The sequence below is a fragment of the Heteronotia binoei genome, chromosome 5 (assembly GCF_032191835.1).
Source record: "Heteronotia binoei isolate CCM8104 ecotype False Entrance Well chromosome 5, APGP_CSIRO_Hbin_v1, whole genome shotgun sequence".
Lineage (NCBI taxonomy): Eukaryota > Metazoa > Chordata > Lepidosauria > Squamata > Gekkonidae > Heteronotia > Heteronotia binoei.
The window spans coordinates 39399298-39427278 of NC_083227.1; the positions used below are offsets into that span (position 1 = coordinate 39399298).

The following is a 27981-nucleotide window of genomic DNA, read 5'->3' on the forward strand; positions in this document are numbered from 1 at the left end:
GGGTACAATGCCACAGAGCCTGCCCTCCAAAGCATCCATTTTTTCCCCAGGGAAAAATTATGTCTTGAGATAATTCCAGGGGATCCCCAAGTCCCACTTGGAGGCCAGCATCCCTGTTAGCCAAATTGCCTCAAAAGAGTGTTGGGGAATTAGTAAGGTGGGCAAAGATGGCAAAATTGTGGGAGCAATAACCTTTGTATACCAGATTCAATTATCTGTAGGAGCACCCTTCAAATAACAAGGAGATATTTAACTAAAAATAGGATTCCTATTGGAGAAAGAAAACAAGCATTCAAGTCTAGGAAACATAGGTAGGAATAAGACAGGGACTTTTGCTATGAGCTCGGAAATTGTTGAGGGGGCTATGTTACCTGTCTGACAATCAGAAAAGGCAGGAGTCCTCAGCGAAGACGAGACAAAAAGGGAGGGGAAGCAAGAGACAACCAGCGTCACTCGCAATAATAATGGAGGAGTGATAACCTTTGTATACCAGAGTCAATTCTCTGTAGGAGCATCCTTCAAATAACAAGGAAATATTTAACTAAAAATAGAATTTTTATTGGAAAAAGAAAACAAGCACACAAGGAAACTCAGATTCTCATAAAGCTTACAGGTCTAGGAAAAATAAGTAGGAATAAGATAGGGACATTTGCATGAGCAGGGAAATCGTTGAGGGGCTATATTACCTGTCTGACGAGCAGAGGAGGCAGGAGTCCTCAGCAAAGACGAGACCAGGGCTTTTTTACAGCAGGAATTCCTTTGCATATTAGGCCACACACTCCTGATGTAGCCAATCATCCAAGAGCTTACAGTAGGCCCTGTACTAAGAGCCCTGTAAGCTCTTGGAGGATTGGCTACATCAGGGATGTGTGACCTAATATGCAAAGGAGTTCCTGCTACAAAAAAAGCCCTGGACAAGACAAAAAGGGAGGGGAAGCAAGAGATGACCAGCACCACTCGCAATAATAATGGACCCAAACTGATGAGGATTATGGGAGCCTCTGGTAGCAAGATGAGGGTACAGTCAGAGTCACACCTGAGTGACCAAAAACCTGACCTTATATAACCAGTTTTGTATCCCGGGGCTAAATCACATGATGCCACTTACTAGCTAGGAATGGTTTCCAGGAAATTTAACAAAATAATTTGATGGGCGGTGATGGCTCACCAAGTGTGAGACATCGATTACACCAAGAAACTATGACAGTCAATTTGGAGCCTAATATTTAACCTTTTGTAACACCTCAGGAAGAAGCTTCAAAGAAACTGAGAGATGGGAGGAGGGAAGATTGGGGAGCAGGAAATGTCTGGAGATGAGTGATTAATCCAGCAATGTTTTGTTGACAGGAGAGATTCTGTAGATGAGTGGCAGGAAGGCATTGCAACAGTTCTTTGTTTCCAGGCACACACATTTGCATTTGCAAGGCTTGCAACACTCACTGGAAGGTAGTGTGTGACGAGAATGTCTCCCCTGCATGGCAGCTGAAGGAAAGGCTTCTTGTTCTTTAAACACATCTCAAGAACATGGCTTCTCTAAAGGGCTGCTTCTGGTTGTGTCTTTTGGGAGAAAGTGGTGCAGTCACGGATCTGTAGGTCTGGGCAGCTTAGAGGTGAAGCACAGTCCAAGGAACTCCTTTGCATATTAAGCAACACACCCCTGATCCTCCAAGAGTTTACAGGGCCTGCTATAAGCTCCAGGAGTATTGGCTACATCAAGGGTGTGTGCAAAGGAGTTCCAGCTACAAAAAAACCCCTTGCCAGGCCAATTTGGCAAGGCGCATCATGGAGGTTTTTGCCATATTCTGGGCATGGAGCAGGGGTCACTGGGGATGTATGTGTGGAGAGGAGATATCCATGAAGCTTCTGCATTGAGCAGGGGTTTGGACTAGATGACCCTGGAGGTCCCTTCCAGCTCTATGATTCTATGAACCTGCTAGTCCTGCCCTGAGGTTTGCATGTTCAGAAGGGGTTATGTATGTGTATGCGCTCCCTACTTCTCCTTTTGTCCACCCACCTATCAGCACATCCTTTTAATGCCTATGCTTATACTCGCCCACATGCCCTTTCCTCAACAGCGGAGGATGTAACAAACAGCTGGGACTTCTACCGGGTTACCTCCAGAAGAACATAAGAGAAGCCATGTTGGATCAGACCAATGGCCCATCCAGTCCAACACTCTATGTCACAGGCCCTGTTCACACAACATGTTGAGTTTGTGTTAAACTGACCCGGTTCTGTTCTGAATATCTTTGTTCCGGATATTATCGATCAGACTGCCATACTGTAATTTGAATCACTCCACGGTGAAACCGTCTTCTGCCATCCACACATGCACATGCCCATAGGTTAAAACATTATGTGGTTATGCAGTTATGCGCATATAGCTAAGTAGTAAAAAAAAAAAAAATGGCAACCGTAAACCAGATGTCTGAGGCTCTTTTTGTTCTGGGACAGGCTTCAGACATCTGGAAGATAGTTAATATCATTGTAGAACTATCCAGACAGAAAAAACTACGAGGTGAAACCGGAGAACTCAAAAAACACCGCAAAGGAGCAGGTAACAAAATAATCTGGTTCTGAAAAGGATTGGGGGGGGGGCACTACCACGAGTTAATACCGGGAGGCAGATGTTGCTGTCTGATCAGCCACTTTAAATTTGGAAGGAAACAGTGACATCTGATTATACTGTGCATCTGAACAGGGCCACACAGTGGCAAAAAACAAACAAACAACCAGATGCCATCAGGAGGTCCCATCAGTGGGGCCAGGACACTAAAAGCTCTCCCACTGTTGCCCCCCCACACCCAGTACCAAGAATACAGAGCATCACTGTCCCAGACAGAGAGTTCCATCAATATGCTGTGGCTAATAGCCACTGATAGACCTCACAGGGTGTCTGTTGTGGAGAGGAGAAGATAAAGGAGATTGTAAGTGGCTCTGAGACTCTGATTCAGAGAGAAGGGCAGGATATAAATCTAAGGTCTTCTTCTCCCTTTGGTTGAGCTTCATAGTTCTCTTCCTTCTGGCTCCCAAGTCTTCTGCTGAAGATGAGACTAGAGTAGTCACAAGCAGGCCTGGCCTGACCCCTTCTTGCGCCCTAGGCAGGGCAGCACAGCTCCACTCCCACCCCTGAGACCCCAGGCCTGGCACCTACTTGTGAGTAGCCCCGCGCCTGGTGCCTATTCGTGAGTAAGCGGCAGGTGGGGGCTACTCGCAAGTAAGTGGCAGGTGCGGGCTACTCAAGAGTAGTCCACGCCTGCCAGCCCAAAGGCAGGCATACCCAGGCAGGTGACACCATTGTTTGTTGGGAGGATGCCCAGTCATACCACCTTCGAGGTCTGCCTGCATTTTGAAGACACCTGCGGAGGAAGTCTCTCCCCCCTCCTTTCCAGAAAGGAGGGGGAAGAAACTTCCTCCAGAGGTCTTTTCAAAATGCAGGCAGACCTTGAAGCTGGTACGGCTCAGGGTCCTTCCGATTGGAGCTTATTGGGGCCAGGTGGGAGCCGGCGGCGGTGGCAGCAGGTCAAGTGGGGGGGCAGCGGGAGCTGGCAGCGGCGACAGAGCAAGTTTCAGGGGCGGGACTGGCAGCGGCAGGGTGAGCTTCTGGGGGCGGGGAGCGTGGCAGGCAGGTGGGAGCTGACTGCAGCAAGGAGAGCTTGGAGACAGGAGGGAGCTGGCAATGGGGCAAGCTTCCGCGGCGGTGGCTGGGCAAGCTTCTGGGGGCAGGCAGGAGTGCGGCAGGCAGGAGGGAGCTGGCGGCAGCGACAGGGCGGAAAGGGAGGCAAATTAGGCGGTTGTCTTGGGCAGGGGGGGAAGCCCAATTAGGTGCCCCCTCCCTCCCGGCATCCTAGGCAACCGCCTAGTTTGCCTAGTGGGGGAGCCGGCCCTGGTCACCAGCAATAATCGTGTCCAGGGAAAACATGTCCCAGCTGGCTCTAGAAATGTCGCAGCCTATCTGGGCAACCCCTATGCAGAACCTCCTATGGGGAAATTGTGTTTCCAGAAACCTGTTCCTCATAAGCCATGGAGCCACATCCTGGAAGCCACCTACTTTGGCAATTCATGCCCACAAGTAGTCCTTTCGGGCACTCCTGATGCTGCAATATTCAATGACAACATGCCCCGTTCAGAGGACTGTCTCTTCCTCAATGACTGGGTGCCCCTTCCCTGGCCCTCCACACCTGTTGCAGTCCTTGTCTGGATCTATGGCGAGGGTTTTTTTGCTGGCTGCCTCCGGAAATGTTGGTTTGTTTGACCAGCAATTGGCTCTAAAATGAGTGAGAGAGAATGCAACTACTTTTGGAGGAGACCTGACTCAGATAACCATTTTTGACAAAAGTGCTGAAGGAGCTGCTGTCAACTATCACCTCCTCTCACCTGGCAGTCACTTTTTGACTGTGCTGTGGTGGAGAGTGGGACAGCCATTGCACCCTGGCCTTGGGTGAGTCCTGAGGAGGCAAAGAGGAGAGCCTTGGCCCTGGCCAAGCTGATGAGACAGAAGGTGAGGAGATTGCCATAGTGGGTTGCTTGCAGGCAGGGCTTTTTTTTTAAAGTCCAGCAGGAATTCATTTGCATATTAGGCCACACACCCCTGACACCAAGCCAGCTGGAATTGTGTTCCTGTTCGTTCCTGCTCAAAAAAAATCCCTGCTTGCAGAGAAAGAAAGTGGAAGAATTTTCAATATGCACATTGGTTGTGGTGGATCCCAAAATCATTCTGAACCTACCAACAACAGATGGAGATTTCCTTCCTGGTGACCCACAGAAACTTGTGGAATCCAGGTACTTTCAGTCTAATTGGTACACCTCTGATGAAGGGTCTGTCTTTATCTTCTTTGCTGCTCCCTACTTACATACATTCAATGAAAGCCTTTTGACCTGGGAGCAACTCTTGGAAGGGTTGAACATAAGCATACACAATGGAACAGAGAATGTCATCCGATCAATTGCTCAGAGGTACAGCAAAGCAGAACCAGAGGGCCCAGCACGGTATTGTTTTGCCTTGGCCCACACCTGGGGTGATTACTTCTTTGTATGTCCAGCAAACAGAATTGCCAAAGAGACTGCAAAGACTGAAAGCCCTGTGTTTGCTTACACTTTCACACATCACAGCCATGGCTCTGTCTGGCCTGAATGGATGGGGTCAAACAATGGGTCTGAGGTCCCATACCTTTTTGGAACTCTAACCTTATTACCAGGAACCAATGTAACTCACACAGAGGTGGAGTTAAAGCTAATCCCCTGCCTGGGCAGAGTTTGCCAGAAGTGGGTAAGAGAACTGTTTATATATGGACTCACCATCCCTGGCTCCAAATATACAAAAGGTAGCACTTCCCTGAGTCTTCTCTGTCACAGAACATGTTAGGAACCGGCATGCGCTTTCAATACATTCCAGTGTCTGTTGCCTGCGAGAGGAAACACCAGCTTGTTAACTAAACATAAACTCAACTATATATTTGGTTCAGAAAGCTTTTGATAAAGTTCCTCATCAAAGGCTCCTTAGAAAGCTTGAGAGTCATGGAGTAAAAGGACAGGTCCTCTTGTGGATCAAAAACTGGCTGAGTAATAGGAAGCAGAGAGTGAGTATAAATGGGCAGTCTTCGCAGTGGAGGACGGTAAGCAGTGGGGTGCCGCAGGGCTCGGTACTGGGTCCCATGCTCTTTAACTTGTTCATAAATGATTTAGAGTTGGGAGTGAGCAGTGAAGTGGCCAAATTTGCGGATGACACTAAATTGTTCAGGGTGGTGAGAACCAGAGAGGATTGTGAGGAACTCCAAAGGGATCTGTTGAGGCTGGGTGAGTGGGCGTCAATGTGGCAATGCGGTTCAATGTGGCCAAGTGCAAAGTAATGCACATTGGGGCCAAGAATCCCAGCTACAAGTACAAGTTGATGGGGTGTGAACTGGCAGAGACTGACCATGAGAGAGATCTTGGGGTCGTGGTAGATAATTCACTGAAAATGTCAAGACAGTGTGCGTTTGCAATAAAAAAGGCCAACGCCATGCTGGGAATTATTAGGAAGGGAATTGAAAACAAATCAGCCAGTATCATAATGCCCCTGTATAAATCGATGGTGCGGTCTCATTTGGAGTACTGTGTGCAGTTCTGGTCGCCGCACCTCAAAAAGGATATTATAGCATTGGAGAAAGTTCAGAAAAGGGCAACTAGAATGATTAAAGGGCTGGAACACCTTCCCTATGAAGAAAGGTTGAAACGCTTAGGGCTCTTTAGCTTGGAGAAACGTCGACTGAGGGGTGACATGATAGAAGTTTACAAGATAATGCATGGGATGGAGAAAGTAGAGAAAGAAGTACTTTTCTCCCTTTCTCACAATACAAGAACTCGTGGGCATTCGATGAAATTGCTGAGCAGACAGGTTAAAACGGATAAAAGGAAGTACTTCTTCACCCAAAGGGTGATTAACATGTGGAATTCACTGCCACAGGAGGTGGTGGCAGCCACAAGCATGGCCACCTTCAAGAGGGGGTTAGATAAAAATATGGAGCAGAGGTCCATCAGTGGCTATTAGCCACAGTGTGTGTGTGTGTGTGTGTGTGTATGTTGGACTGGATGGGCCATTGGCCTGATCTAACATGGCTTCTCTTATGTTCTTATGTTCTAATGTTTTTGTTTAATTGAGACACTTATTATTAATTAGTAGTACATTTGTATCCTGTCCTTCCTACAAGGGGCTAATACCAATGTACAGTGTTCTTCCCTTGCCAATCTTAATCTCCTAACAACAACCCTGCAAGGTAGGTAGGCAGAGAGAGAGAGAGAGAGGGATGGCCCAAAGGTCACCCAAGCAAATTTCATGCCAGAATGAGGATCTGAAAATGGATTTCCTGGATCCTGAAGCAGAGAAATAACGAGGACCGCAATCATCACTGTGTTGAAATGATTCACTTTGACATCAAAGCAGAACTTAGCCGGCCATAAGCCTCAAATCTGACTAAATTAAAATTATTTTTATTCAGACCGTTTTTATTCACACCCAAAACAAGCAGGCAAGCCCCCAGGCTTATCTACTCAACTTGCCCCACCTTCCTGTAATTTCTAGTATTTTTCCACACGTCCTGTTTTCATGCATTATCAGCTCTTGCAAGAAGCTTCTCTGAGGCCTCTTCGTTATCTACTTTTTCAGCCTTCAATCCACACCCATTTGGGCTGTGTGGCCTCTAACGAACAGTCACTTTAAACATTGCATCAGACACCCTCTTTTGAAGGCAAAAAACATATTTTCATTTATTATTATAGGGGTATTCATTAATTATTCAGGGGTCCCCCTTCAATCCAATACCCTTTTATGCCCTTCTTGTGGGCAATAACATTTCATTTTTGCCTTTCAATATTAAACTTCCAAGTTAACTAGCGAAAGCCTAAAAGCAATTACTTACTAAGAGGGATCAGAGAGGTTTTTAAAATCATATTACAGATGCAGCAAACAGCAAGTTTCTCATTAAAAACTTGGTGAAATAAAATTGGCTGGATTTGGCACCCGGAGGATATTGGAGCGAGTACGTGGGACATGTCTCCAGGGAAGATATTCCACAGCTTGGGCTTCACTAGAAACGGCTCTTGATCTGGCTATTGCCTGCCTAATTTTGGAAGTCAGGGTCACCCAAGTCACAACTTGTATGGAGGATCTTAAATGGCAGCCATATATAGCTTGTAGTGCCATTAACAAGGCCCAGGATCTTAGATACATGTTGACAAAGATGAAAGGTTTTCCAGATCTAATTAATGTTAGATCAGGATTCTAATTACCAGGGCTTTTCTTGTAGAAAAAGCCCAGCAGGAGCTCATTTGCATATTAAGCCACAACCCTGGCATCAAACCAGTTGGAACTGCGTTCCTGAGCAAAAAAAGCACTGCTAATTACAAATGTGTATGGAAGTGACATCATCACACCAGGCATGTTATGTGGAGGAAACTCTAGCATTCAAGGTAAAAACTCTCTGGTACCACAGAGTTAATGCTAGAGCATCCCTGCGCAACATCCCTGGTGCGATGACATCACCTGGAAGTGACATCTTCAAGCCAGGCAAGTTGCATGGTGATGGAGCTCTTTGGGGGTGGGGATCTCCCTGGTGGCCCACTCTGTGCTGAACACCTGCCCCAGAGGGAGCTTGGAATCCCTTTTATCAAGGTATATACTTTACTGGGTTTTTAAAACCCTGCAATCCTTCTTGAAGTTAATAAATGAATAAATACATAACCAGATAACATATGTTGTGTACTTTACACAGAACTAGTTGCTTCTCTGACTTTGTGGATCATGATGTTTTTGCCTCCTGTGCAGTCATGAAGCCCCCCTCACCTGCTCGGCTCTGCAGTTTTTTGAAGACCCTCTTATCAGGGGCATAGAGGCCAAGTGAGGCCCTAAAAGAGGGTGCAGGAACCCATATCCACTTCCTGAAGTAGACATTCCCCCTAACTTGTAGTTGGTTGGAAACTTGGTCACTCTAGATGGCAACACAATGCTAAGGCCATTCTGGAACTGGTTAGGATAGTAACGAAGCCTCTACATTTTAATTCCTGCACTAAAATCGAACAGCACCAGAGGCTTGTCAGGGGAAGGTGCGGACTAGTCTCTATTCCCTTTGCCTTGCAAATCTCCATACAGACCCCATTCCCCCAGTGAGGCAGGAGCTCTTATCTGGTAGAGCTCATGGATTTCCACTTGTGGCAGCCTCCTCCAAGGGTCCTAGATGATTTCTAAACATTTATTATTTCTATCTTGCCTTTCCCCCCAGTGGAGACCCAAAGAGGCTTAGGTTGTTTTCTCCTCTATTCCCCCCCTCACAACAAATCTTTGAGATAGGCATCATTGGTGCTAGGCTGTTGCCCCAGGCAAGATGCCTCCCATCCCCAACTTCCCACCTGCCATGCGCCCTTCCACCCTGCCACCCATGGCAGTGGCGGGCTCCAGTTGGCACACTGGAGTGTAGCAGGAAAACCCCGCTTTGTCAATTAAAGCCGGTGCAATGACAAAGGAGGCTTGAGGCGCAATCAGGAAAGGTTGAAACGCTTGGGACTCTTTAGCTTGGAGAAACGTCGACTGAGGGGTGACATAATAAAGGTTTACAAGATAATGCATGGGATGGAGAAAGTAGAGAAAGAAGTACTTTTCTTTCTTTCTCACAATACAAGAACTCGTGGGCATTCGATGAAATTGCTGAGCAGACAGGTTAAAACGGATAAAAGGAAATACTTCTTCACCCAAAGGGTGATTAACACGTGGAATTCACTGCCACAGGAGGTGGTGGCGGCCACAAGTATAGCCACCTTCAAGAGGGGTTTAGATAAAAATATGGAGCAGAGGTCCATCAGTGGCTATTAGCCACAGTGTGTGTGTATATATTAAATTTTTTGCCACTGTGTGACACAGAGTGTTGGACTGGATGGGCCGTTGGCCTGATCCAACATGGCTTCTCTTAAGTTCTTATGTTCTTACAGCAAAGTTTTATTTGGATACACACGTGCGGGCCTAGCACGTGCGGGCTCAGACCAAGGTGGGCGTCTGAGCCCTGAATACAGCGAACACAAGCCTTTTATATCATTTCCAGCCATTAGTACATCTATAGGTCGTGCATAAGTCGCGCACAAGTTCTGCACTTGTTTACACACATATTAATTCCTGTTAATTCCAGATCCCGTCCATTGCTTTGCATGGGGCCTTACAGTTAAGCATTCAATTACTGCAAGTATTGCACATATAATTTCCGATTGCTTACACTTGTTTGCTTATGGATAGCCCTTGTGGTTAGGTTACGGGTAACACATAAGTGTCACATCAGTGTTTTCCGGCTTGATCCGGTTTTCCCCATTGCAAACTGCGCGAGGCTTTTATTTCGCCATACATGGGCCCATACCTTGTGGGATACTATAAACTACACACATACTGCTAGTATTTTAGGCTGAAGCCTCTTCAGCTTCCTATTAGTAACTCTGGGTACTTTCCCAACCGCAAGCCATCTGCTGTCAAAACACATGTATATATATATTCAACTACTGAAGCCTACAGGGTGTTGCCCTCCTTCCTCGTGTTTATTATTTTAACAGTGCTCGGCTTCCTGTTCATTAGTTTTGCGTTCACCTTAGTTACTATGGTGTCGCAAGCTCTTGCATAGTTCCCCTTTTTCGCAGAAGCAAACATACAGAAGCAGAGAAAGCATTTTTGCCTGCCTTATTAATTCTACTTTTGTTAGCTCAATTCTTTATATGCACAGATATAATTCCCTAGTGCATCCTAATATCTACCCTTTTGGCCTGCTGCCACAGGAGCACACCACCTCCTCACTGCATCATCCTGCTGCACTCATCAGTAAGGGCTGGGCAGCTCCTCTCTTGCCGCCAGCCTGCCTTCCTCCCTCCAGAAGAAGTTTCTCCAGCCACTGACAGGTGCCAAGGCAGGAAGAGGTGGAGTTGCAGCAGGGAGGAGCCCAGAGCTCCTTCTCAATGCCCCACCTCTTGCCTTGCCACCTGCTACTTTTATTTGTGAGCTTCCCCAGCAAAGCCAAAGAAGTCGTGCTGGTGGCTCGGCCTCCTGGTAAGGCTGCTAGGCTGCTGGGCTGCTTGCAGGAGAGGGGGGGCAGGAGGGGGCATCCAACCTGAGGATCTCCTGGAATTACAGCTCATATCCAGAAGAGTACAGAGATCAGTTCCCCAGGAGAATAGGATGCTTTGGAGGGTGAACTCTATGGCCTTGTACCCCAAGTCAAGTCAAGTTTAATACAGTCAGAGACCCATCCAAAAAAGAAAGAAAAATAAGTAACAAACGGCATTAAAAAGGCCCCAAGGTATACAATTCAGCTTGGGCACAGTATAAAATATTATGCATTTCAGTTTCCATGTCTAATTATAAAACCAAGTAAATTAAAATATTTCATAGACTTTTAAATATTTTTATCAATTAGTGATGGGATGGGGTGGGAAAGGGAAGGCACTGATAAGGCAAGGGAAAGACAAAGTAAGGTAAAGAAGGAAAGGGTGTATTGGAGAGTTGCAGAAAAGCAAAGGCTGCCAGGAGGAGAAATGGAAAGTAGCCTTGAAATGGGGAATAGCCTTCTACCCCATTGAGATCTCCCCCCCCCCCAGGTTCCACCCCCAAATCTCCTTGAGTTTCCACACCTGGATTTGAAAACCCTACCCCCCATCCCTCACCAGTAACCAGACGGAACCTGGCAACCCTCGTTTGAGTGGTCACATAACATTTTTGTTTCTGGGTTATCTGGTCTAATTCAGTGGAAAGTTCATTTTCCAGGCTTTCTTTCCACAGATCACCCTCCAAAACATTCTGTTCCAGCCAGTCCAGAAGATGATTAAGTGAATTAAGAAAAGTACATATGGATGGAGAAAGACGATGTTAAATACTGAGTTTGATACATGAGGAGACTCTCTGCATGGTGATCAGTCTTGTTTATTAGTGATTACAGCATGATATGCATGAGATGTAGACTGACAAACTGGGCTAACTATATACCGTTCAAATTTGCACGCTAACACCCCATTGGACCGTTTGAACCAGCAGGGGGACTCATGATTGATCCAAGGAAGTGAGGATTTGGATCCTGCTTCCCATTGTCTCTCTGTTCCAAGCTCAGTCTTAAAGGCTCCAATGAGCTGGCAGGAACTAGCATTCTCTCACACACAACTCCACTTCCCAGACATAACACCAGACAATCATATGAAATGGAAGTAGGAAGTTTAAAGGGACCATGGACAACAGAGGAAATGTCCGTTTATATCTTCATTCTTTCATTTAAATTCCAAGTACATTATACTAGTTTCTGTTGACTAATTTAAAAACATAAAATCCAGTCGCCAGCTTCCTCTCACCTTCTTCTCAGGCACAATGAAATCTATATTCATTTGACTAAATTAACATAGTCTCTTGAGCTTTCCTTCTGCTTCTATGTCTCCCTTGGTTTCATGCACAACTTGCCTTTGATTTGATGTGATTGAAGACTGTGCATGTCTGTCAACACACCCTGGTTCTTGTTGAGAATAAGCTTGAGTAACTGAAAGTGACAACTTCATGATTGAGGAAATCCCAAGTTTTAACCACTTCTCTATTGTGACGTCTAAATCCCTGAGTGTTTCAACAAACTGGGGATTTGTTTCACAGAACCACCTTTTCAGGAAATGATGTTTCCAGAGACCCATCAGCATTGAAGGTGTATTTTGGAGCCCCTCCCCCAATACTTATTTAGAGATGATACCTTTTAACTTTACTGATTCCACTCAATTCACTGTTTCACTTGGAAGGGATGTCTTTTCTTCAGTGTTCAAATCCCTCAGCCTGTCACACCTGTTTTTGCCTGGATCTGTGGAAGGGTTTGTAAGTGATGGTCCCATATAACAGTATATTCTTAGGCTGCTAGAAAGAATATTAGTTGTGGCCTCCAAAACATATTGCTTGCGAGACTTGGGATGATTCAGACTATGCCAGGGGAAGATGGCACCAAAAACTGGAGCTGAAGGGGGGGTGGGAACAGAACACTTTCCCACAAGGGCCTAGATCTGGTAACGTTAATTACTAGGGGAACCTCCTGTAGACCACTATGGTCTCAAAAAGTTCCATCAGTTTTGGGAAGCTGATGGGGAGCCTTCTAGCTCAGAAACTAGAGTGTTTGGTCAACTTGACAGCCAATGGGAAAGGTGTGGGTTGTTCCCTTCCCCCTTGTAGTGTCAGGACTTTCTTATCATCAGTGGATAGACACATAAACATCTCCAAAAGCAAAATGTTGCTCTTACTGTAGGGGAGGGATCTCTGCAGAGTATAATGCCAGAGAGTCTGACCTCCAAAGCAGCTGTTTTATCTTTTGTCTGGAAATCAGCTGTAATTCTGGGAGACCCCCAGGCCCCACCTGGAAGGTAAGACTAAAAACATAAACCCAAAGGTTTCCTATGACGAAAATTACTATAATAATAAAAAATTATTTATGTATTTGTTTTTGTATTTATTTTTTTATTAGAAATACAGGCAAATACAATCCTCAATATATAGCCAACTGAAAATCAGTCCAGTAATAAAATAGTAATCATGTAGATTCCAGTAAAGTCAATGTATGCAGTGTATGCAGACATGTTCCAATGTCATCAGATCCCATGAAAAAATATGCGTGTGACAGGACAGCTGGTATTCCACTACCTGTTTCATAGATTTCCTCAGGTTTGGGATTATAATTTTATTTCATAACATCAACGGAGACATAATTTCAGTACATAAGCTTATGAAGGACAAAACATATCCGGAAAGCTTACATTCTGAATAAAACTTTGTTGGTCTTAAAGGTGCAACTTGACTCCTACTTTGTTCTAAACCATCTGGCTTCCTTTCTCACAGGCAAATGCTCGGATAGCTGAAAGATTTCTCTCATGTTTGGCAATACTGTTCCTGGACCTTCCAGGAAATCTCCACCCCCATCCTACCCCGTCTGACCTGTTATTGTGTTTCTGTTGCCTCTTCACAGGAATATCCCAGCTAGCATACCTTATGCAGGCTCCTCCTGCTGTGTATGGCAAAGGCTGTTGAGTAATTCCTTTGGACATAAATAATACTGGTGTCTTGCTCCTTCCACATGTTACAGATAATTGAATTGATATATACAGAGCTGAACAGAAACCACTGTTGAAGAAGGAGGCAAGAGGAGGGGTAAGTCTACTGTTTTAAAGAACCCTTTGCATCGGGTGATAGGAAAGAGAAGAGGGGAGGGATTAGGGTTGCCAAATCCAATTCAAGAAATATCTGGGGACTTGGCGGGGGGATCCAGGAGACTTTGGGGGTGGAGCCAGGAGCAAGGTTGTGACAAGCATAATTGAACTCCAAAGGGAGTTCTGGCCATCACATTTAAAGGGACCGCACACCTTTTGAATGCCTTCCCTCCATTGGAAATAAAGATGGATAGGGGCACCTTCTTTTGGGGCTCACAGAATTGGATCCCCTGGTCCAATCTTTTTTAAATTTGGAGGGTAGTCTGGGGAGAGGTGCTGGATGCTATACTGCAAATCGGGTGCCTTTACCTAAAAAAATAGCTCCCCTCAGTTCCCCAGATACCTGTGGCTCAATTCTCCATTATACCCTATGGGAATTGGTCTCCATAGGGAATAATGGAGTGTCCAGCAGACATTCCCCCTCACTTTTAGATGACCTGAAGCAGGAAGAGGACCTCCAAATCGGGAATCTCCTGCCCCCACCTGGGATTGGCAACCCGAGGGATTCTTGTCAGGGAGACTAAATCTCAGCAGGCTCTGCTCCAAGCAAGTAGACTTGTTCTCTCTGCTCTTTTACTCATAAAAATTGATCCCAGTGGGGAGCTGCATTGGTCTGAAGCAGCTGGACACATTTTGAGTCCAGTGGCACGTTTAAGACCAACAAAAGTTTATTCAAGATATTAGCTTTCATGTGCAGGCACACTTTCTGAGATACATAGCAATGTAAATTAATGTTTTATATATACATATATAAAACATATATACATCTATATATCTTCAGATGCTTCTACAGAAGATTAGCATACAGCTTATTGAAGATGTTTTGACACAGTCTTTGCATATGTCAAAACATCTTCAATAAGTTGCATGCTAATTTGGCCTTTTGCTTAAGTAGAGGTATATTATGAAAAATATAGAAAATGTATAAATGTACAAAATAATGCAGTAAAAGCATAGGATAGCTACAATCCTTTTGCATTATAGAAGTGCCCTTCTGGTCTGTTCATTCTATTATAGCTCTAATCTCTCTCTCTCTTTTGAAATGCCCTCTTGAGTATTATGGTTGAGGAATGGCAGAAGGGTGGGAGCTTTTCTGCCCTCCTTTGGCAGGCTGTTCCACAAGATAGAAGCCACCACTGAGAATGTGTGTGAACAGGTGGTGGTTGATCTTCTCTGTTTCCGGGGTGGCAGTACAAAGCAGTCACAGTAGAACATAATAGGAGAGATGGTCCAGCAGGCATGAGGGTCTAAGGCTTTGGGTGATAACGAGAACTCTGAATTGAACTGGGCAGATAGTATTAAATGGATTGTCTACAGGATGGGTGTGACGTGTGCCATTAACAAGACCCAGGTTCTTAGATACATGTTGGCTGTCCCAAGCCATCAGCACTGTGTCTGTCCGATAATCAGGGGTGGAATTCTAGCAGGAGCTCCTTTGCATATTAGGCCACATACCCCTGAGGAACGCCAGCCATTGATGCTTGACTCTCTATGAATTGTACAATTGCCGGATTGGGTTTATCAGTTCCTGAAGTACACATGCGCCTGATGAAGTGATTTGAAACAGATACTTACGGGTATACTGTTGCGCTGGTACATCCTAGGCTGGACTTTGGGCCTTCGCATGGACTCATTTTGAAACAATGTTTGTATCTTACTAGAACAAGGATTGATTTCATTAAACCTTTATTGAACCTTTGGAACATTTGAAGCGGCAGCACCATGTATAGTGCTTTAATTCAAGGTGTTCAAGGAGTCAGCACATGTAATAAATTTTAAGCTTTGTCAATAAGTGCTATATATATTATGCAGCCTTTTTTGGTGGTTGCTTGCCTTCGGGCTTGTTTTGGTACTTTCGTGAACAACCCTCCTTTTATTTTTGCTAGAATTTCACCCCTGCCAATAATCCAGACTGGAGAAAGACCAAAAGGGGTTTAGAGCACAGCAGTTATCATGCAAAACCTGGAGTCGTTCTGCCACAATCTTCCTGTGAATTACAGTGCAATCCTCAGCAGGGTTACACCCTTAGAAGTTAGAAGGTTTAGAGTTACACTGAAGAACATAATACTTGGGTGGCATCAGATCATTGGTGCATCTAGTCTGGAAGGCCTACACAAAAGGTAAACAGGTGGTCAAAACTTTCCCTTGTTGTGGTACTCAAAAGGCCTCTGAATATGGAGGTTCCATTTATCCATGATGCATTCATAAAGATGTTTTCTGAGCAACCCCCCCTCCCCCAACAGTTTTCCCCGTCACAACCAATCACAAGTTAGATGGGAGCAGTGTTGTGTTAAAAAGATAAAATTCCATTTTATATTTCACATAACTCCCTATGGGACTTTTTTCTTCCTTCCAGGTGCTGAAATGACCAATCTCTGTCTTTCATTCTTGTGGCTCTTCCTCCTTTCCCCACTGGCCTCCAACTCCGTCTCTGAAGAAGATGACACTGTTGTGGTCACCAGCAGTGGCCCTATCAAAGGCAGGCACGTCCAGGTTGGCTCTGGCACTGTGACTGCTTATCTGGGTATCCCCTATGCAGAAGCTCCTGTGGGGAAATTGCGTTTCCAGAAGCCACTTCCTCATCAGCCTTGGAGTCAAGTCTTGGAGGCTACTAGCTTTGGCAACTCCTGCTCCCAGTTCCTTATTCATCACTTGCCCTATGCTTCAATGTGGGTTGTCAATCCACCCCTGTCAGAGGACTGTCTCTTTCTGAATGTCTGGGTGCCCCATCCAAGGCCTCCTACCCCAGTCCCTGTCTTTGTCTGGATTCATGGTGGAGGATATACCACTGGCTCATCTTCTCTAGATATGTATAATGGGGCATCATTAGCTGCTGAGGAGAATCTTATAGTAGTCTCTTTGAATTACCGTGTGGGGGCTCTGGGTTTCCTTTCATTACCACCAGGTGCCCCAGGTAACGCTGGCCTCTGGGACCAACAGCTGGCACTGAAATGGGTGAAAGAGAATGCAGCCACCTTTGGAGGAGATCCCAGTCGGGTGACCATTTCAGGACACAGTGCTGGAGGAGCCTTTGTGGGTTTCCATCTTCTCTCTCCAGGAAGCCAGCCTCTTTTTGCCCAGGCTGTGATGCAAAGTGGAACTGTGAATGCTGTCTGGGCTTGGATAAGTCCTGAGGAGGCCAAACAGAATGCTCTTGCTTTGGCCCAGGCACTGGGCTGTACTCAAGATAAGGGTGCTGATGTGGTGACATGCCTACAGGGAAAGAATGTAGCGGATTTCACTGATAAAGAGATACCTGCCCTGAACAGCATGATGCTTCTGAAAATTCCTTTCTCGCCCACCACTGATGGAGAGTTCCTTCCTGAGGACCCGCAGAAGCTTCTGGAGTCTGGGCGCATTCCGAATAAACCAGTTCTTGCTGGCGTCACTTCCGACGAAGGATCTATGTTTGGGCCGTACCTTTTTCCAGATGCCAAAGATGGGCTATTAACTCAGGAGCAGCTGGTGGAGGGCGTGAATAGGACAGTACGAAGGGCCACAGAAGAGGTTGTTCAGGCTGTGGTGCAGAAATACAGCGAAGAGGATCATGGCCCTTCATCCTACCGCTGGGCCATGTCGCAGTCCAGTGGTGATTACTTCTTTGTATGCCCCTTAGCGGAAATTGCTGCGACGTTGACCGAAGCTGGGAATCCTGTGTTCACGTACATCTTCTCACAGCGCACCTTGGGCTCCATTTGGCCTGAGTGGACTGGGGCACCCCACGGTGCTGAAATAGCTTACTTGTTTGGCACTTTTAAGGCGATCCTGGCTGCCAACCAAACATACACAAAGGAGGAGGCTGCGTTAAGTCACTGGGTGAAGCAATACTGGGCAGAATTTGCTAGACATGGGTAAGGCATCCACTTTTCCTCTTGTGCCATTCTACTCTCCACCCTAAGCACATCCTTTTGTTTAAAGGTTTGAGTAAGGGTGAGGAAATGCCTACCAGTTCTTTCACTAAGATGACTCCTCGCATTAAGCCCCACACCCACAATCAAATTTCCCTCTGAAAGCAACACAGAAAGACACAATAAGTGGTCAGAAGGCCACCCACATGATCTGCCTCCACCAGGGACATATTTATTATGGGAAAAGCTCAACCATAGGAGATAAAGTAAGCAGGATCTGTACAAAGGGCAGCAACAATGCCCACAGTGTGTGCCAACCAGGCCTGTAGCCAGGATTTCAAAAGTTGGGGGGCATGTTAAAAAGTCAGGGGGCATTTAATGACTCCTCTCCCTAGGTCTCTGCCACCATGACTCAGGGTGCCCAACTTGGTGCCTGACCTTCCCTCCTGTCCCTCGTCACCACCACTCCTTGAGGGGCCTCGGGTGAAAGCTGCAACCTGGGGGCTACCCTTCCCCCTCATGATTTAAATTGCACAGGAAGAAGAGAAGAAGAAGAATTGCAGATTTATACCCTGCCTTTCTCCCTGAATCAGAGACTCAGAGCGGCTTACAATCTCCTATGTCTTCTCCCCCCACAACAGACACCCTGTGAGTTGGGTGGGGCTGAGAGGGCTCTCACAGCAGCTGCCCTTTCAAGGACAACCTCTGCCAGAGTTATGGCTGACCAAAGGCCATTCCAGCAGGTGCAAGTGGAGGACTGGGGAATCAAACCCGGTTCTCCCAGATAAGAGTCCGCACACTTAACCACTACACCAAACTGGCTCTCAGAGTATCTATGAGTAGCCGCTGCCCCTCCCACAGCATTTAAAGGGCTGGGAGGAGCAGCAGCTGCTCCTAGGTACCCATTCTGTGCAATTTAAAACATGGGGGAGGGAGGGGGTGCCCCCCAGCCTCTCAGCTTTCACCCACATAGCAGTGGCAAGGGGGAGGGCAGGAAGGTCAGGGGCACCTGAACTGGGGCACCCAACAGGAAGTCAGGGGGCAGGGCCCCCTGTAGCTACTGGTCTGGTGCCAAAAGTGCCACAGGCTGCATGGAGGTGTTAAATAGGGTCTGTCAGGAGATGGGACTGCCCCATGCACGGTTGTGCTTGACAGCACAGTTTGCCTAATTAAGCAGGGTGGGACCTAGTTGCAGCTTCTACTGCCTGGTCATTGTAAGTTCAGTTCAGTTCAGTACCTTTATTGTAAGTTGTTGCTGGAGCTGTTACAGGCTGCTGGAGCTGCTGCAGTTGGTGTTCTCATGGTGCAGGCTTTGATGCTGCTAACCTTTTAGAAATCTGGTAGTGCACTACCAGTTGCCAGCACCACATTGGGAAATTCCTGGATATTTGGAGAGCTGAGGGAGGGCAGGGTCTGGGGAGAACTCAGTGGGCTGTTATGCCACAGAGTCCACACTCCAAAGAAGCCATTTTCTTCATAAGAACTGATTTCTGTCATCAGGAAATGTCATAATTCTTGGAGAACTCCAGGCTCCACCTGGAGATTGGCAACCCTAACAGAGTAACACCCTTCTAAATCTACTAAAGTCAGTGCACTTAGCAGGATGTGACTCTGTTTGGGATGTCTGTTGTCTGTATATCTGATCTTCAGCCTCATGATGCATCTCTTTGAGCTACTAGCGTATTAAAGAAATCAGGAATGAAGGTCATTCAGTGGGAGGAAAAAAGGGGGAACTCCCTGAGTTAAAGTAGAACTAAAACAAAACAACCCACTGGGAAATACTACTTACTACTTAGCCTGAAAGTTTATCACAAAAGGTTATAAGGTGACTAATAAATCAAAGAATCAACTGTTCATTACAAACATCCACAGTAAGGACCCTCTAAGCTGAGTTAGTGTGAGCTTGCCCACAGTTTTTTACCCTCCAGTTCCCACATTTTTGCCTTACCTCAGGAAGGATGGTCCCAGAGCAAGCTAATTTATGCAGTAGCTCACAGCTTCAATGCCTGTAGCTCATGATGTAGAATTTTTGCTCACAAGACTCCACAGCTTAGAGGGAGTATTGGTAAGGACTCATAAATCAAAATGTACTTGCAGGCAATGTTCCCTCTAAGCTGCAGAGTCTTGTGAGCAAAAATTCTACTTTGTGAGCTACTGGCATTAAAGTTGTGAGCTACTGCATAAATGAGTGTGATTTGGGGTCATCGTTCCTGAGCTAAGACAAAAATGTGTGAGCTGGAGGCTAAAAATCTGTGAGCTAGCTCATGCTAACTCAACTTAGAGGGAACACTGCTCGCAGGCACAATAAACATACAAGGGAGTCCACAGAGTGACTCTTACAAAAGTTGCTCACAATGGCATTTCATAAAGGTGCCACAAAGAATTTTTCCAAAATCCAAAAAGCAAACAAATATTTCAAAAAGTCCTCCAGTGTGGCATTGTTGTGTGAGAAGAAAAGTCTATCCATACAAAGCCAGTCCACATAAAACTGGTATAAGTTTGTTGCCTTTCTCAAGCCTTGTGGCTTAAAGCGGAACCAATCCTTCCTGTCAATCCCATAAAAGGCACAAGCTGATTCTTTGTAAAGACAGGTGCCCTTTGCAGCGCTGGCACTGGGGGTTCTGCCCCCATCTTCCATTAGAGGGGGGAGGCATGGCAGAAGGCTGCTTTGAGCTTGGCTCTGAGGGTACTTGCTGCCATTGCTGCCCCCGACCTCCATCAGCCTTCCCGGGTACTGGGAGGGCTGAGCGTGGTTGTGGGTGTGCTTGGAGTGTGGCTACAGACCAGGGAATGCAAAAGCAGCCTGGTGGCATGCAGTGTTCCCTCTAAGCTGAGTTAGTGTGAGCTAGCTCACAGATTTTTAGCCTCCAGCTCACAGATTTTTGTCTTAACTCAGGAAGGATGACCCCAGAATGCAAAAATTTATGCAGTAGCTCTAGGGTTGCCAAGAACAATTCAAGAAATATCTGGGGACTTTGGGGGTGGAGCCAGGAGACATTAGGGGTGGAGCCAAGATCAAGGCTGTGACAAACATAATTGAACTCCAAAGGGAGTTCTGGCCATCACATTTAAAGGGACGGCACACCTTTTCAATTCCTTCCTTCCATACAAAATAATGAAGGATAGGGGCACCTTCTTTTGGGGCTCATAGAATTGGACTTCCTGGTCCAATCTTTTGAAACTTGGGGGGTATTTTGGGGAGAGGCACTAGATGCTATACTGAAACTTTGGTGCCTCTACCCCAAAAAACAGCCCCCCCAAAGCCCCAGATACCTGCAGATCAATTCTCCATGATTTTCTATGGGAATAAATCTCCATAGGGAATAACAGAGTTCCCAGCAGACATTTCCCTCCTCTCCCCCTGCTTTCTGACGACCCTGAAGTGGGGGGAGGGTCTCCAAACCGGGGGATCCCCTGCTCCCACTTTAATGCCAGTAGCTCACAACCTTAACAACATAGCTCACAAAGTAGAGTTTTTGCTCACAAGACTCTACAGCTTAGAGGGAACACTGTTGTACTCTCCATGGAGGCTGCTTTCCATTGGCGGTGTCCCATAGGCCAGGTGACACCCGAGGAGGCTGCCTACTTGGCCTACTCCCATGTGCCAGGCATGGCCTTTTGGCACCTTACTATGGATGTTTGTAATGAACTGTTGTTTCTTTGATTTATTAGACACCTTATAACCTTTTGTGATAAACTTTCAGGCTAAGTACTAAGTAGTATTTCCCAGAGTTTTCTTTTATGTCGGTCATTCAGACATACTTAATTCAAGTGAGATGTAATTCATTATCCAGGGCTTTTTTTGTAGCAGGAACTCCTTTGCGTATTAGGCCAAACCGCCTAATGTAGCCTATCCTCCAAGAGCTTACAATAGGCCCTGTACTAAGAGCCCTGTAAGCTCTTGGAGGATTGGCTGCATCAGGGGTGTATGGCCTAATATGCAAAGGAGTTCCTGCTACCAAAAAAACCCTGATTGTTGCCATTACTAAGATATAATTAATTAGCTGAAACATTTTTATGTTGCTTTTCCAACTGATTAGGGCCCCCAAGGTGGCAAACATGAAAACCCTTTGAACATTAAAATACTTCAATGAAGAACACATATACATAACAGCAGAACCAGATATTGAATAGTGTAAACTTTCCTCCGGGGTTGAGCATGCCGTGGTGCAGGAAATAAATGTTAGCATAAAATAAATGAATGGTTTCAATGTGCTGCACAGCTTGCAAAGGATCTTGCCCTCTACTGCATTAAGGTATTTTTCCATTCTCTTCACAGGAATCCTAATGGGGAAACTGCCAATGAGGTTCAGTGGCGACTCTACAATGCCACAGAGCAGAACTTCTTCCTCCTTAGCACACAACCACCCCAAACTCTACAGAAATCACCTGCCCGACATTGTGGCTTCTGGAAGCAGGTTTTGAATGTTGCACAGCCAAGGGAGTCCAGCTTTTAGATTCATGGTTCCTACTTTTGGTTGATTGGCGGTTGGCTGATAGATATCTCACAAGAGAAAGCTTTCTAGAAACTTTGGCTTGGATTGGAATTGCACCTCCTAAATCTGAAAAAAAAAAAGAATGTACTATTTCATAATCCTTCCCTCAGCGGTTGGGGCTGTTTACTTAGAACTCTTACCAACTGAATACGCAGCAGGCATGTCCACACATACAAGAACTGGTTCCAAAACAAATCAGCTCAGCAGTTCCAAGATTCTTAAATCTTCATTTTTCGAAGTCTTTTCCAGATCTCCTAAGTTGTTTTTTCTTTCTCTAGCCCAATCTAAGTTGTACAGATGGTTCTTGCCCTGACTTGAATACCCCAAGCTAACCCAGTTTCATCAGGGTCAGCCCTGGTTAGTACTTGGACACGACACCACCAAGGAGGTCTATAGAGGCAGGCAGTGGCAAATGGCTTCTGTTCGCCTCTTGTCTTGAAAACCCCACGACAGTTTGCATAGGTCATCTGTGATTTGACAGCGCTTTTCACCACCAGATGATCCTTTGTGGGGTCCCTGTGGGGATTCAGTTTAAGAGCAGAGAGATGAAACTGCGTCACAGAATGTTGTGCATTGAAGCTTTGTTATGATATGATAAGGAAACATGCTGTTTGAGAGATCTGCGCAGGCGTTATTTGTGGTTACGCTGACCAGACATGATAATTAATTGGCTGGTGCAGGTGGAATGTTGTGAGGTCATGTTGTTAATAAAAACAGTGCGGACAAAGGCAGGTGGGGCTTCCTGAGAAGTGATCTACTACAGGTTGCTTGCTTAACTTTCGTGTGCACTTTTTTCTAATTCAGATGTCTCCCTGTGTGTAAATCTTTTTCTATCCGCACCTATAGTGTTAGAGCTGGTTCTCTGACAGGTCCCATTCTTTACCTTTTTTTATTCTGGTATTATGGAGTTTGTGGAGAAACTTCTAGATCAAGCTCTACCATTTACTGCTTTGTAGTGTTTCTGAGTAAGAAACAACCATTTTTAAATGGAAGAAATTCCATAAACAGGACCATCTGTAAGTGGTAATTCAAGAGAACTTTCCCACTGAAAGCTCACCCTCATGATTTCTTATCATTCCTTCTGACTGTATGATTCTGCACAGGTGTCTTATTCAGTCCACATTGCAGCTTGGCCTTACCACATTCCTATATTGGTTACAGGTAACTAATGGACTTCCTGCTAATGGACAGGCCTAGCTGATTCCAAGAAGACTGGGAATGCACAGCAGAACATTCTATGCTGAGTAATAGAGATCCATTTCTTGTACAGCAATTGTTTGCTTTGAGCTCACTAACACAGGTCTAATAAAACATATAGTTGCAGGTCCATCTTCTTGATCTCTGCACCGGAGCTCTCAGCAAAGTTTCCACTCTACTGACCCGAGAAGTTCAGGGTTGGTAAATGTAAGGTGATGCACACTGGGACAAAAAAATCCCAACTTCGGCTATAGGCTAACAGGGGTCTCAGCTTGCTGAGACTAAGAGGAAAAAAGATGATAGTGGCTGAATGAAAGTGTTAACCCACTGTGATGGAGCAGTGAAAAAGGAAAACTGTGTGTTAGGAATTATTAGGAAAGGGACTGAGAATAAAATAGCTGATATTGTAATGCCCCTGCATAGATCTATGGCCTCAGTATAGATATATGGCGCAGCCTCATTTGGAATACTGTGCACAGTTCTGGTCCCTGTATCGCCAAAAGGATGTTGCAGAGCTGGAAAAAGTACAGAAGAGGGCAACCAAGATAATTAGAGGATTGGCACACCTTTCATATGAAGAAATGCTGAAGAGTCTGGGACTTTTCAGTTTAGAAAATTATACACAAGTTAGAGTTTTGGCCAGGGCCTCAGAATCACTAAGACCACCTCTGTGCGGGAGACCCATGATGCTAGAGGTTTTTGCTTTTACTTTAATGCAGCCAGACTCTGAATTTCATTGGACTGGTGGTGCTGAGAGAAGTGTGTGTTGGGGGGTGGGGTTGAACACATCCTCTTGCACTGTTATCCAGGTCTAAAGCGTTTCCCTCAGCAGCTGCTGCAGATACTTATAACCTTCCCCCTGCAAGATCCCTTGCCATGAACTCTTTTTTTCCCTGTATTTTGCTAGCTCTTGTTTGGGTTATTCGGTCTGGCATGATGGGGGATGGATGCTTTATCTTCAGCTTGCCTGGGACTGTTGAAACACACATGTAACCGCTCAGCATTGTGGGGGAGCCCTGAGAACTCAAGGCCACATGGGCACCTCTGTAGAAACTATCTCACATCTGGTGTAGACTTTGCAATTATGATGGGAGCAATTCAAACCTGTGTACGAAGGGCTTTGGCGGGAACTAGCAGCTGGGGTAAAGGGGTACAACAACCTGGCCAGCCTGCTGGTGGCCAGTTCTGACACACAATGTCATACTATTACTTTGTCTATCAATAAATCTACCTTATCTGATGAAACAGAGGCCTGGTCATTGAGGACTATTGCAAAGCTGACAGCAAAGCTACCTGGAGGGGTTAACTCAGAACAGCATAGGAGACAGGGCTGAATGAACACCACACTGGATACAACTTACCTGAAAGTGAAAAGTTGATTTTTTTTTTTTTTACTGTAGGATACAAACCCCTTGGTCTCACACAAGGTAGCACTTTCCACAGTTGCAGCTAGAAAAATTAGATCCAATGTGGCTCCTAGTAATGCACTTTACTGAGCTCTATAGTCCAGCATAGCTATTATGATTTTAAATATACCGCTGTACTTATGAAATTTTAGTTCTAACCTGAAGATTTGTTTTTTAAGTATGATTTTTTAAGGTAAATTTTTATACTGTAATTTTATATTGCAATGGCCACATATAATAAAACTATTATCTATCTATTTACTGGAGACACCCACACATACCGAACAACTAATTTGACTTCAGATCCAGGTCAATTTTTGTTAGTCATTCCAGAGGCGCAGACGCAGGAGGCGGAGTGATGGCAGGCAGGTGGTGCATGTATGCTGAGGCGCAGGAGCTACACTGCCACTGCCATGCTCACCTATTTCTCTCACCAAGGAGGTGAAGGTGGGGAGGGAGGGCGGAAACTGGTGGAAACTCCCCCCCAGAGCCACACCGCAGGCAGTCACCTACGGCTGCCTAATGGATGCACTGGCCCTGCTTAAGAACATAAGAGAAGCCATGTTGGATCAGGCCAATGGCCCATGCAGTCCAACACTTTGTGTCACACAGTGGCCAAAAACCCAGGTGTCATCAGGAGGTCCATCAGTGGGGCCAGGACACTAGAAGTCCTCCCACTGTTGCCCTCCCTCTCCAGGCTCCATCCCCAAATCTCCAGGAGTTTCTCAGCCTGGATCTGGCAACCCTACCCCACATTCACTGGTAGCTGGGGGGATCTGCTAACCCTAGCCACAATTCTACCATCAAATATTGGCTGAATGCTAGAACACCACTGATGAAATGACCATGTCAGTTCCAGCAGCACCAGAAGTGGCATTGTTGTGCCACAAGCAATGTCACTAAATTGCTGGGATGAGCCCCTAGAGCCCCTGACAGGTAAGTCTCCTGCTGGCAACCCTAACTGGAAGCAAGCTTCTGGCTATGTCCAGCCTTTATAGAATAACTGAAACAAGAGGGAAAGAAACAGTCCTCAGGAAAGATGTTACACATTTGGCAATAGATATTCTCCCCCACTATCCACTCCTTCCCTCTGTACTTTAGGTAATCAAGATATGGGTATCACTGATCATGTTTGTTTCAGTTAGAGCTGGTAAATCAAGAAAATCCAATAAAGTACCCCCTTAATCACAGAAGCTGAGATATCAGCAGCAAAAATGATACTGCATGTGTCCCCATACTTAAGCCTCCTCCTTTAAAGACAGTACAATTCCATCCAGAACAGGTAGTGCCCCAGCCTAGGGATGGCAGCTTCAGGGTGGGGCTGGGGATTTCCTAGAATTACAGCTTATTTCCAGACTACTGAGATCAGTTCCCCTGGATGCTTTGAAGGGTGGACTCTGTGGCATTGTACCCCACTGAGCTCCCTGTCCTCCCTAGGCTCCATTCCCCAATCTCCAAGTGCTTCCCAACCTGGTTTTGTCATCCCTCCCCACCCCTCCTCCACCTATGGTGAGGAGGGATCTGGCAACACTATCTCAGCCACTGTGTCAGCCACCACCATCCTTCTGGCAATCACTACAACTAGGGCTTCTTTTGAGCCGGAGCGGACTGGAGCGCTGTTTCATCTGGAGATCAGCAGCAAAAATGAGACTGCATGTGTCAAGCCTCCTCCTTTAAAGACATTACAATTTCTTCCAGAACAGGCAATGTCCCAGCCTAGGTATGGCAGCCTCCAGGTGGGACTGGGGATTCCCTAGAATTTAGGGTTGCCAAGTCCAATTCAAGAAATATCTGGGGACATTAGGGGTGGAGCTAGGAGACATTGGGGGTGGAGCAAGGAGCAAGGGTGTGACAAGCATAATTGAACTCCAAGGAAGTTCTGGTCATCACATTTAAAGGAACAGCACACCTTTTTAAATGCCTTCCTTCCATAGGAAATAATGAAGGATAGGGACACCTTCTTTTGGGGCTCATAGACTTGGACCCCCCAGTCCAATCTTTTGAAACATGGGGGATATCTTGGGAAGAGGCACTGGATGCTACACTGAAAATATGGTGCCACTAGCTCCAAAAACAGCCTCCCCAGAGCCCCAGATACCTGCAGATTCTCCATTATTCTCCAATTCTCCATTATTTCCTATGGGAATAATACTCCATACGCAATAATAGAGTTCCCAGCAGACATTTTCCTCCCCTCCCCCCACTTTCTGATGACCCTGAAGCAGGAGGAGGGACTCCAAACCGGGGAATCCCCTGCCCCCACCTGGGGATTGGCAGTCCTAGCTACGCTGCTCTCTCTCTCACACACACACACTCATACCCACCCACTTACTTGCTCTAAAACGAAAGCAAAACAAATGGAGGGCTGTTCTCTGAAGAGCTTCTGCTACTGAGCATCCCCCATGAAGTACTTCCTGCTCAACTTTAAAGGTACACACACATAGGCATTTTGAAATGGGACCTGTTTGTAGGTTTCTAAACCTGACGGAGATCTAGAGGTACATGGTGGCTGAGGGCGGGGGGAAGCCTGTAAAACCGGGGGATCTCCCACTGGGACCTGGGGATTGGGAAGCCTACTAGAATTTCAGCTTATTTCCAGACTACTGAGATCAGTTCCCCTGAAGAAAATGGATGCTTTGGAGGGTGGATTCTGTGGCACTGTACTCCACTGAGGTCCCTGTCCTCCCTAGGCTCCATCCCCCAATCTCCAAGTGCTTCCCAACCTAGATTTGTAGGATTGGCTACATCAGGGGTGTGTGGCCTAATATGCAAAGGAGCTCCTGCTACCAAAAAAAAAGAGCCCTGCTGTTAGGAATTAAATGCTATGTGCTTAAGGGCCTTTAGCCTTGTAATGGGAATTGAGATCACTAGAACAGCAGTTCATTCTGGAATTTCTGTCAGCAACAGAAATTCTAGCAAGGTGGACTGTAGTGGTTTTGTGACCCTTTTATGGAGCTTTCCCTGGGTTCTCAGTCTTGGGATGGTTTCACACTGTGAAATTGACATGATTTTATCCCATTGGGAAAAAATCCACTTCAGTTTGAATTGTTTCTGGCCTATCAGACAGCCGCTGCTGAAGTGGCAGGATCCCAGCAGGGGTCAGTGGTTGCCATTCACACTGCTAGCCCGGCTCAACCAAGGGCCTGCTGCAGAAAGGTTTGTATTTTTAAGACAGGCCCCCCTGTGTGCACTCAACCAGAGAAGCACACAAGTGCTCCTCGGAGATGCGTTGAGGGGAAAAACCCCAACCTTGCTGGAAACGGCTTGGCGCGATCACACAGGCCTTCCATTTATGAGTTGCCCTGGCATTCAGAC

General features: G+C 46.1%; 1 protein-coding gene and 1 pseudogene across 1 annotated transcript; both read left to right on the forward strand.

Annotated features, from left to right (window-relative positions):
* Nucleotides 1-3432: 3432 nt before the first annotated feature.
* On the forward strand, nt 3433-13493 carry LOC132571966 (acetylcholinesterase-like; annotated as a pseudogene).
* Nucleotides 13494-16065: 2572 nt separating this feature from the next.
* LOC132572318 (cholinesterase-like) lies at nt 16066-24505 on the forward strand. Its single transcript, XM_060239227.1, has 2 exons — nt 16066-17570; nt 21847-24505. Exons 1-2 carry the CDS (start codon nt 16084-16086, stop codon nt 22022-22024), a joined length of 1665 nt encoding a protein of 554 aa, XP_060095210.1. The 5' UTR covers nt 16066-16083; the 3' UTR covers nt 22025-24505.
* The last annotated feature ends 3476 nt before the right edge of the window (nt 24506-27981 follow it).